We start from the raw sequence: 10593 nt of genomic DNA on the forward strand, positions 1-10593 counted from the left end.
AAATTTAAAATAACATTAAAGACATTCTCATTATCTATCTATGCTAGACATAACCAGCGTGAATAATATTCTCTATTTTACTATCTTACTAATGGACTCAGTGTGTGCCTGAGATACATTTTGAGAGACAGCACTTAGCATTCATTAATTTAACCCTTATGTGCAAGACAGCTGATGAAAAGGAAGGCAAAAGCATCAAATGCCTTGCAGTGTCCATCGTTAAGAGATCTGCACTATTACTACTGGAGCAGGAGATATGGGTTTATTTGGGCATAGCGCAGATATAAAAGCCACTTGCTGTGATTTTACTAAACTTCTCATTCATTCACGCATTATTGCATATTTTTCTTCCCAAACAAAGCTGAGGTGATAACCACAGGGCTATCTATATAGCATGAATGGGCTATTATTATGACAAAGGCACTTTTTATAGCTCCATAGGATGGCATGCTGAGTATTTCGTTTCAGAATATATATGGGCATTGTGCAAAAATTGTCTTCAAAACCCCAGGCAGTAATGGGGTTAGTCATTTAGAGCGCTGAGTAATCTAGCAGTTGTCTAAATGATAATACAATGAATGGCTCTCTTATTAAGCAGAGCCAGCAGAAATATGCCAAATTTATGAGCATGGGCATTGATATTCTTGGTGTTTGAAGCCAAATCAGTCGTAATTGCAGCCGTGCAAATAGCGAAGGTCACGAAGGTGTGAGATACTAAAGGAAAGCCAGCTAGAGATATGATGATATGGTGGGGACTACATGCTTCTGCTCAGAACAAAGTGGTGAGAGCTTTTAAGATTTTTTTTTCAGAAGTTGATGGAGCCAGTTTTTGTAGTCCAGCACTAATGGACTCAGGTCTATGGCAACCCCTCTTCTGATATGAGACAAGATGCCGCAGTTTAGTAAAAGGGGAGGGGGCCTATTTGTATTCTGCAGTACATCCCAGGAATCATGCTGCTCTCAGCAGTAATGAAGCATTGGGGGAGGGAAGAGGTACAGTACATAGGACACTGGGGCTGGAGGCACCGCCGCCGCTGTCCATGGTGCTGAAGGTTAATGCTTGCGTCTGAGGTTCTGCTGCAAGTGGACGCAAAGGGTAAGCTTCTCCCTAAATGACCAGCATACATCCATGAGAAGAAGGGGATGCAAAGACTCTGAGAGCATAGCCTATGGCTGATCTCATGCCACAGTGAACCAGCAGCATCTCCTTATTCACCTGAAGGTGACCTTGAATGGTGACACTATCTGCTTACCTGCCCAGTGCTGGCTCTCATCAGATATGGAGCATAAGCTCAGGGAAGCTTTGTTATCACGCCAGGTCAGAGGGAATGTCCATGCAAACTGGTGATCTATCGATGCGGTATTTTTAAGCCGGACATGGCTACTTACAGGGAACAATAGATTGTAACTCTACACCAAAGTAATACTAGGCAAACCATAGGGTTAGTGGCCCTTTTATAATGCCGTAATGTGTATTTTTAATTTATGGAATCATATCTCAATCCTAATTCTTTCTTTTTTTTTACAACGATATTACTTGTGAGTTTAAGGTCATTTTGTACTTTGTCCTTACAGATCTCAGGATGAGAATGCCACTTATCTTCATGATGCTAAGGTAATAGCGGCTCATGGCGTTGATGGACATGTATAAGTGAGTGAGCGATCAGGCATGCTTGTATGACCATGGTGCAGACGGTGCAGGTGGCAGTATTGGGGGCACCTGGAGTTGGAAAAACCTCTATCATCCGACAGTTTGTAGCCCAGGAGTTTCAGGAGGAATACACTCCAACAGAGAGCAGGCAATTATACCGAGCCTCTGCTGTTCTAAGCGAGAGGATGTATGAGCTCCTAATCCTGGATTTACCCAACCTGCCCAGATACCCAGGCTCTGCCGGACAGGTGAGAACCGCTATACTGATACGCCATACAGTGACTGTCAGGGACAATTTCTTGACATTTTTATTTTTTTATCCTTTTTGTTTAATTACAAACATCGTTAGCGCTATGTAATAATTTCCTATAATGTTCTTTTCCTATGACTTGTATGGTTTTTATTACTGCTCTGTTGGTATGCAGCACACATAATAGACATTTATAGACATTTACATTGGTAACATCTGTCTTCAGTGAATGACAAAGAAAAAAAAATCAACATGCAATACTAGAACCGTGCACATTCATTAAAGCCTATATTTATCTTATTTCTTACTAAATAAAACTTATAAGGAAAGTAAAATACAATTCAATTTAGTCCACCGAAAGAGGGAAAAAAAATACCCCAGACAAAGCGTTCTATGTGAAACGCCTGTAGATACCTGGCTAGCCCTTTACATGTGCTGTACTATTACTGCTGTGCCTGGTCATGCGGTAGTTCTTGATTGTTTTCTGACTGATGTGAACTGAGTGTGCTTATGCCTCTAATGTACAGCTTTACCTTTAGCCTCATGTCGACTGGAGTATATTCATTGATATTGGTAATAGGTTACGCACTATCATTTATTTCCTTTTTTCTGCAGACTTGTATTAGTAGTAAATTAGTCATAGTTGTCTTTTTTAATTAATTAAAAATATCAGATATTAATGATCTGGTTTTCTGCGTTTCATGGTTATGAGATTTTTAATTGGAACTTCTTTCAAAGTATTGAAAATTGTACAATGTGCTGACAAATGTGTGATGTATTCAATTGGAAATCATACGGTAAGCGTATGCCTTTATTACTGATCTATGTCTAGCCTCTGCGCTGTACTCTACTTCTGCATACCACCAGTTTCATACTAAGAATTACATTTATTATTATCATCATCACAAATTAGTACCTGGATATTATGCAGGTACTCTCCCTAGATCCAATGCTTGTAAAGGGCAATGTGGTGTCATACAGAACTCCATAGGGAGGCACACATCATTCCACATAGCTCAGCAATACAGAACAGCATAGACTCTTGTGTGCTAGTGTGCATGAGGCTGAAAGGGAACAAGAAAACAATGACACGACAAAAACACAAAATGGTTCACAATCAAGACACTTTTATACAAACAACCAGCAACATGTATATGCTAGTTCTTAAATAACCTGTCAGTGGGAGAACTGAAGGGTCTCAGTGGAAATATTTGACTGTGACTGCATGTTAATGGCGCATGGAAATATAAATAGCAGGATGTCACTACAGCTTAACATGGAAAAACAAAATACTTCTCGCTCTAACATTTATTTTTCCTTCCTATTTTTTCCCAGGAGTGGTTGGATCCGCAATTTCGTGGTCTGCGGAACAGCAGAGTCTTCATTTTGGTCTTTGACATCTGTAGCCCTGAGAGTTTCCACCACGTGAAGCAGTTAAGGCAGCAAATCATTGACAGGTCAGAATCAGAATTTCACTATAAATCATAATTATGCAAATTGTCTCTTCAGAGAGGAAGAGGACTAGAACTCTAGTGCCACCTATTGGAGGTAGCAATCCTAAAAGTCAATGTGGACCCTTTAACGAGCCTAGTTACATGACTTAGGATAAAAGCCAAGCCAGAATCTCCATTTGCAGACACTGTGTTTCGGGGTACTGCCCCTCATCAGTGAAAAGTGGGAGATCTGGTTATGAACATAAAGGACAAGTTCTGCCAATGACAAATGTGTGTGTGTGTAGATAGATAGATAGATAGATAGATAGATAGATAGATAGATAGAAAAAAGAATGGCAGCACTCCAATATTTACCAAAAAAGTAAGGTGGACTTTATTCGGCCCACATGGCCTGACAACGTTTTGGCTCATATGAACCTTTCTCAAGCGCGAGAATAATACGATAATATGTTTTTCTATGGGGAGGCGAAACGCGTTGAGATGAAGACATGGATAATTATAGGATATAAACTGTTCAGAGAATGGTATAATTAATAAAAGACCAGCACGGAGTTTATTAAATGCAGATTGTACCTCCTCGGATTATACACTAGTCAATTCCATGTGATTGGCGAGGGACGACCAAGAGAGCTTTTCTGAGGTTTTGGCTGTATTTTATTAATAGTAATTAGCGACATCCAATGATAAAAGATGTGAATGACATATTTGTGTACTACATACAGTCTCATGGTGTTTTCTGTTTTTAATGTAACAATAGAGTTTAAAGTGGTTGTCCAGGACTATTTATATATTTTCACTATGGGTCTAAAAACTAACAGGCAGATAGTTGATAACAGAGGCGATTGCCATCCTGTCCTACCTGGTGCTAGCTCAGAGTGGTGACTGACCACTCCAGCCGGCGATTCAGCTGCTCCACATCATCAAGGCAGTTCTTCTTTCAGGCTGCTCTAAGAAGGAGTTTGTGACTGCTGACGTCATACTGATTGACTGCCTAACTGCAGGGAGCGAACTGTCAATCACCATGATGTTGGCAGCCACGCTCGGGCAACAGAGCAGAGTGGTAGAGAAGCCGCTGCTCTGTCAACGTGACATCAGCGTAAGTCACTGAATCACTGGCACGAGCGGTCTGTGGACCACTCTGTGCTGGCAGAGTAGGGCACAACAGGCAGGCAGTTAGCAAATACCTACTTGTTAGTTCTTAGGCACATAGTAAAAAAAAATAGTTTACAGTTTTATGGTTATTTAAACCATTATTCCATGAATTTTTATCTCTGGGATTTATAAATGTTAGAGTCGAGCATCAGTGATTTAAAGTAAAGTACGTGGTCCTGTCAATGAGTGGACAGGGCTTAGTTCCTTAGTAAATACTCATGAGCAGCCATGCTGATTATTATACACAGATGAAAGTTATTAAATAATCATGTTATTTATTGTTTAATACTTAATTATAGTGTAAAAAGGACTATGGGACTATTCTCTGAGAAGGGAGAATTGTTGCACAGGTGAGGAGAAGATGGAGAAAAAGATTTCTCCATCTTCTACTTTGTGTGAGTCCGTGGAAATCAGACTGCACTTGGATGTCATCCAAGTGCAGTACAATGTTTTCCACGTACCCATAGACTTGAATGGATGAGAGTAATCTGATTTGATCAGCGCTGCCTGATAGAATAACATTGGTCCGATTGCTATCCGATAAAACATCGAATAGCACTCGCCTGATGTATACGCTCGTGTGAGTGAGCCATAGCAGTAATTTCTGAGCAGTACCAAAACTATTTTTCCTTTTGGACATTTGTGATTGCTAGTGAACCCAGACTTCAACAATGCAGTCTTCTCTCAAGTGTCTCTAGAACATAGCAAAAGATCATTTTAACGAGATTTGTCCTTCAAGAGGTAAAGAATGTATTTGGTAGAAATGCTGCATATTGTATCTCCTATTGTATGAAAATATCATTCACCCTCATGTTTCACTAATTCTGTAGCACCAGCAAACCTCCACTTATTGTAGTGGTTGGAAACAAGAGAGACCAGCAGAAGCATCGCTTTGTACCACGCCATGTTCTATCCATTCTGGTAAAGAAGAGTTGGAAATGTGGCTACTTGGAATGTTCTGCCCAGAACAACTGGCACATCCTGTTACTCTTCAAGGAGCTTCTCATCAGCACCACAACAAGAAGCAGGAGCCACACACCAAGCATCTGCCTGCAGGGGGCGCTTCACAGAGAGCGGTGCAGTGTAATGTGAGAACACTGCAAGGTATAGGAAGAAGTCACCACCTGTAATGCAAGGTCACCAAAGCCGATACACACGGATGGCCTCACATACAGAATCACCTTGTTGTGAAAGTAGTCGTTAAGATAAAGCAATCACTGCCTGATGGGTTACCCACTGCAGTTCTGGCACAGCAATGTCCATACAAGTGTTGTCGTATCCGTACTCCAGCACAACCACACTCAGCCTCCTTCTGCAGAACCACACTCACATGGACATTGGTATGCCTGATACTGCAGGAAAAGATCATACCCCCTTCCTTCTGTTGGTTAAAGGAATCTGTCACCAGGATTTTGCTCCCCATCTGAGTATAACATGATGTAGGGGCAAAGTTCCTGATTCCAGTGATGTGTTACTTACTGGGCTCCTTGCTGTCATTCTGATAAACTGTTTTATCTGCTGCAGATCAAAGAAAAAAATTGAAATTCTGATCTCTGTATAACGCCACCCACACTGCCGATTGACAGATTTTTGTGTACACTGTGTATAGGCAGAAAGCTGCCAATCAGTGGTGTTGGGGTGGGATTACAAATAATATGGTGGACTAATGGCGGCAGGTTTACTAGTCCTCTAGTGATAATCTCCTGCTGATAAAACGGTGATTTTACCAAACCTGCACAAAGCAGCCTAGTAAGTGACACATCACTGGAATCAAGGTCTCTGTGTCTACAGTCATGGCCAAAATTTTTGAGAATGACACAAATATTAATTTTTACAAAGTCTACTGCTTCATTTTTTCTAATGGCAATTTGCATATACTCCAGAATGTTATAAAGAGTGATCAGCTTAACAGCAATTACTTGCAAAGTCAATATTTGCCTAGAAAATGAACTTTATCCCCCAAAACACATTTCAACATCATTGCAGCCCTGCCTTAAAAGGACCAGCTAACATCGCTTCAGTGATTGCTCCATTAACACAGGTGTGGGTGTTGATGAGGACAGGGCTGGAGATCAATCTGTCATGATTAAGTAAGAATGACACCACTGGACACTTTAAAAGGAGGCTGGTGCTTGGCATCATTGTTTCTCTTCTGTTAACCATGGTTATCTCTAAAGAAACACGTGCAGTCATCATTGCACTGCACAAAAATGGCCTAACAGGGAAGAGTATCGCAGCTAGAAAGATTGCACCTCAGTCAACAATCTATCGCATCATCAAGAACTTCAAGGAGAGAGGTTCCCTTGTTGCCAAAAAGGCTCCAGGGCGCCCAAGAAAGACCAGCAAGCGCCAGGACCGTCTCTTAAAAGTGTTTCAGCTGCGGGATCGGGCTACCAGCAGTGCAGAGCTTGCTCAGGAATGGCAGCAGGCAGGTGTGAGTGCATCTGCACGCACTGTGAGGCGGAGACTCTTGGAGCAAGGCCTGGTCCCAAGGAGGGCAGCAAAGAAGCCACTTCTCTCCAGAAAAAAACATCATGGACAGACTGATATTCTGCAAGAGGTACAGGGAGTGGACTGCTGAGGACTGTGGTAAAGTCATTTTTTCTCATAAATCCCCTTTTCGATTGTTTGGGACATCTGGAAAACGGCTTATTCGGAGAAGACCAGGTGAGCGCTACCACCAGTCTTGTCTCATGCCAACTGTCAAGCATCCTGAAACCATTCATGTGTGGGGTGGCTTCTCAGCCAAGGGAATGGGCTCTCTCTCAGTCCTGCCTAAAAACACAGCCATGAATAAAGAATGGTACCAGAATGTCCTCCAAGAGCAGTTTGGCGATCAACAATGCCTTTTTCAACATGATGGAGCACCTTGCCATAAAGCAAAGGTGATAACTAAATGGCTCAGGGAACAAAACATAGAGATTTTGGGACCATGGCCTGGAAACTCCCCAAATCTTAATCCCATTGAGAACTTGTGGTCAATCATCAAGAGAGGGGTGGACAAACAAAAACCTTCAAATTCAGACAAAATAAAAGCATTGATTTTGCAAGAATGGACTGCTATCAGTCAGGATTTGATCCAGAAGTTGATTGAGAGCATGCCAGGGAGAATTGCTGAGGTCCTGAAGAAGGGTCAACACTGCAAATATTGACTTGCTGCATTAACTCATTCTAACTGTCAATATAACCTTTTGCTACTCATAATATGATTGCAATTATATTTCTTTATGTGATAAAAACATCTGACAAACACACATAAAAACCAGAGGGCAGCAGATCATGTGAAAATATAACATTTGTGTCATTCTCAAAACTTTTGGCCATGACTGTACATTATGCTGCTCTCAGGATAGATGACAAAAACCTGGTGATAGATTTCTCTTAATGTTAAAGGCAGTTATCAATGCTATATTCCAGAAAACCCTTTAAGCGATACCTTTCACTGAGGAAATAAAAAAATTCAACAACACTTATCTTGGCCATAGACATTACATTAATGTTTGCTGAACTCACCGATTTTGGTGAATCAGTCAGAAAAAATGGGTCCGATTTAGAAAGTATTTTCTCTAGAATTCTGCTGTAAAACACCTTGAAATGTCTCAAAATTGATGTGCAACTCAAAGTTGTGCAAAAACATTGTGACTTTTGACGCTTTTCCACCACTCCTGAGGCACCTCTAACTTTTAGAAAAATACATGGAGCTACAGGAAGGGTTAGGACCAAGCACGTCTTATGAATTCGGGGTAATTTACGACGCTAAGGTGCCTGACTTGGGTAACATTCTGGCAGTAATGCACCCCAGTTTTGATGAATCAGGCCCGTTGAATATAGTGGTGGCCCAACCAACACCTGTCTACCTTGGTCTTCCAGCACTTTGTGGCCTTATCTCTAATAAAATAAAAATGAGTACTCAGCCAAGCTTCAAGATTTATTACAAGACTGAAGGAGATAGCTGTAATTTATCAGAACTATCTATTGTGTATGGCCAGATGTAGGACCTCAATACAATTGAGGTTGAATGCAGATGTCCAAGAATCATGGTGGGAGTTCGGATCAGTCGTAGGTCTCCTGACCAGAATTCACCAGCTTCCTCGTATGCGGAGTTTGGGTCAAGAGACCATCAGCCAGCCCAGGTATCTCGCTCCATGCATGAATTGTGAGCCTCAGACATCTGAGTTTAGCCTTAGGGTGTGTTTACACCGGCCAATGGTGGCCATTAAAGATATAACCTGATTAGTGATCGGTTTGATCGTGCATTTAGATCAATGCGTTTGATGCGCATAGATTGATCGTTAAAATGATCACCCCGTGGGCACAAAATACCATTGTCCTAGACAGCACATGTCCTGTAAAACGGCTTTTCACCTGATAATTGGCTATCATTTTTGCTGACTTTTCATATGCTGAGTTTTCAGAGCATAAACTCTCCAATCAGAACAAGCGGTTTTGGAACTCGTGGCTTTTTTTGTAGAGTTTCTGCTCCAAAAAGGAAGCCAGATTAGAAGTCAGTGTGAACACACCTTAAAAGATGAAGCTATCCTACATAAAAGCGTTCAGATTCGGGACAGGTAACTGTCACTGTGGACACCTTTAATTCTTTTCTCAGGCATTTTCATCCACTCAGCCAATAAAGGTATTGCTTAAAGGGGTTGGCCACTTTATGATAATTTTCACATCTTGTTACTGACAGATTGGCGCAGATGATTTTCCTGGCCCTGCTGACGGAGGGACATGTAACTTGACATGTCCGTAAGCTGTTTCCATAGAAAAATATTATGTATGCGTTGGTTTCTCATGCGAAGCATTCTTTTTTAATAAGGGCAGCTGATGGACATGTAAGGAAACAGGCTCCTCAACCGATAGCCATGAAGTTTGTCTAGAGGAATTTACTAAATAAGGAGAAGCACTTTACAGGGAGCACATCTCCCCTGTTCTCCAAATAATAAAAGTGATTTCTACTATTTATCTCTTACTTGTGGAGGTTATCATGAAGTGGTCGCCCTCCATAGCCGCAGAGTTTAGATTAGAATAGTGGAACAATATGTGACTGTCATTGCTGGCACTGGCTAACACGGCCACATTTCTATTGAGGCAGCTTTGCTACATGCAAGCCAATGTTGACACGTGGCAATAATCTGAAATCCTCCGCTCAGCCTTATGTTCTATGAGGAATCTATAGCATGTCAAACACAAATATTATCCTGCCAAACCTTATGATAATGGAGGACCTTTGCACACCGAAAGCAAAAAAAAGTCTCCTTCTCCATCTGTCATGTCACCCAGCAATAAAGGGCTCTTCCATGATTTCAGTGTTATCACATCCATTTTATTACTGTCATATTTTAGGTGTTATCTTTAAACTCTTGTGGGAAGGGTGTGGATTGTATGTATCATACCTCATTTTCTCTAAGCATGACTGTATACTTTCACCTCAGATATGGGGGTGGGGTAGGAGAGGTTAATATATGCAGAGCAATTTGTTATCGCTCACCAGTATGTATTGATTTTTCTCCACTACTATTCTTGTCACCAGCATTTGAAGTAATAAATATATATAATAAAAACAAGTCTTTGTTATATAATGTTTATTTTTCTCTTTTTTTAATTCATGTTAATGGACCCATAGAGAAAGGTATATAGTTCCATTCAGTCTAATGGATCCAGAGAGATTTAAACGTATAGAATATACAGTGGGTACAGAAAGAATTCAGACCCCTTACTCCGACACTCATATTTAAGTCACATGCTGTCCATTTCCTTGTCATCCTCCTTGAGATGGTCCTACTCCTTCATTGGAGTTCAGCTGTGTTTAATTAAACTGATAGGACTTGATCTGTAAAGGCACACAGCTGTCTATATAAGACCTCACAGCTCACAGTGCATGTCAGACCAAATGAGAATCATGAGCTCAAAGGAACTGGCCAAGGAGCTCAGAGACAGAGTTGTGGCAAGAAACAGATCTGCATTGAAGGAAAAAAGACCGTAGCACTCACCGATCCAGGTGAAAAAGTCTGCTTTATTTAGCAGTCCATATTAAATCTTCATGCCCGGGAGGCTAGAGGGGGGAGTGAAGGGCACACTCCCCC

The 10593-nt window shown here is 41.2% G+C and overlaps 1 protein-coding gene across 1 annotated transcript; it reads left to right on the plus strand.

Annotated features, from left to right (window-relative positions):
* Positions 1-946: 946 nt before the first annotated feature.
* On the plus strand, positions 947-10074 carry RASL10A (RAS like family 10 member A). Its single transcript, XM_073554094.1, has 4 exons — positions 947-1096; positions 1576-1899; positions 3237-3358; positions 5338-10074. The coding sequence occupies exons 2-4, from the start codon at positions 1678-1680 to the stop codon at positions 5597-5599; spliced, it is 606 nt and encodes a 201-aa protein (XP_073410195.1). The 5' UTR covers positions 947-1096; positions 1576-1677; the 3' UTR covers positions 5600-10074.
* The last annotated feature ends 519 nt before the right edge of the window (positions 10075-10593 follow it).

The sequence above is a fragment of the Dendrobates tinctorius genome, unplaced genomic scaffold, assembly GCF_039654945.1.
Source record: "Dendrobates tinctorius isolate UK_male_01 unplaced genomic scaffold, ASM3965494v1 ptg000206l, whole genome shotgun sequence".
Classification (NCBI taxonomy): domain Eukaryota; kingdom Metazoa; phylum Chordata; class Amphibia; order Anura; family Dendrobatidae; genus Dendrobates; species Dendrobates tinctorius.

What these genes read in the sequence shown, in the direction of transcription:
- RASL10A (XM_073554094.1), top strand. Translation starts at nt 1,678, where the DNA reads ATGACCATGGTGCAGACGGTGCAGGTGGCAGTATTGGGGGCACCTGGA. An exon ending in ACCCAGGCTCTGCCGGACAG is followed by an intron (nt 1,900 to 3,236) that starts GTGAGAACCGCT and finishes ATTTTTTCCCAG; the next exon opens with GAGTGGTTGGATCCGCAATT. An exon ending in AGGCAGCAAATCATTGACAG is followed by an intron (nt 3,359 to 5,337) that starts GTCAGAATCAGA and finishes CTAATTCTGTAG; the next exon opens with CACCAGCAAACCTCCACTTA.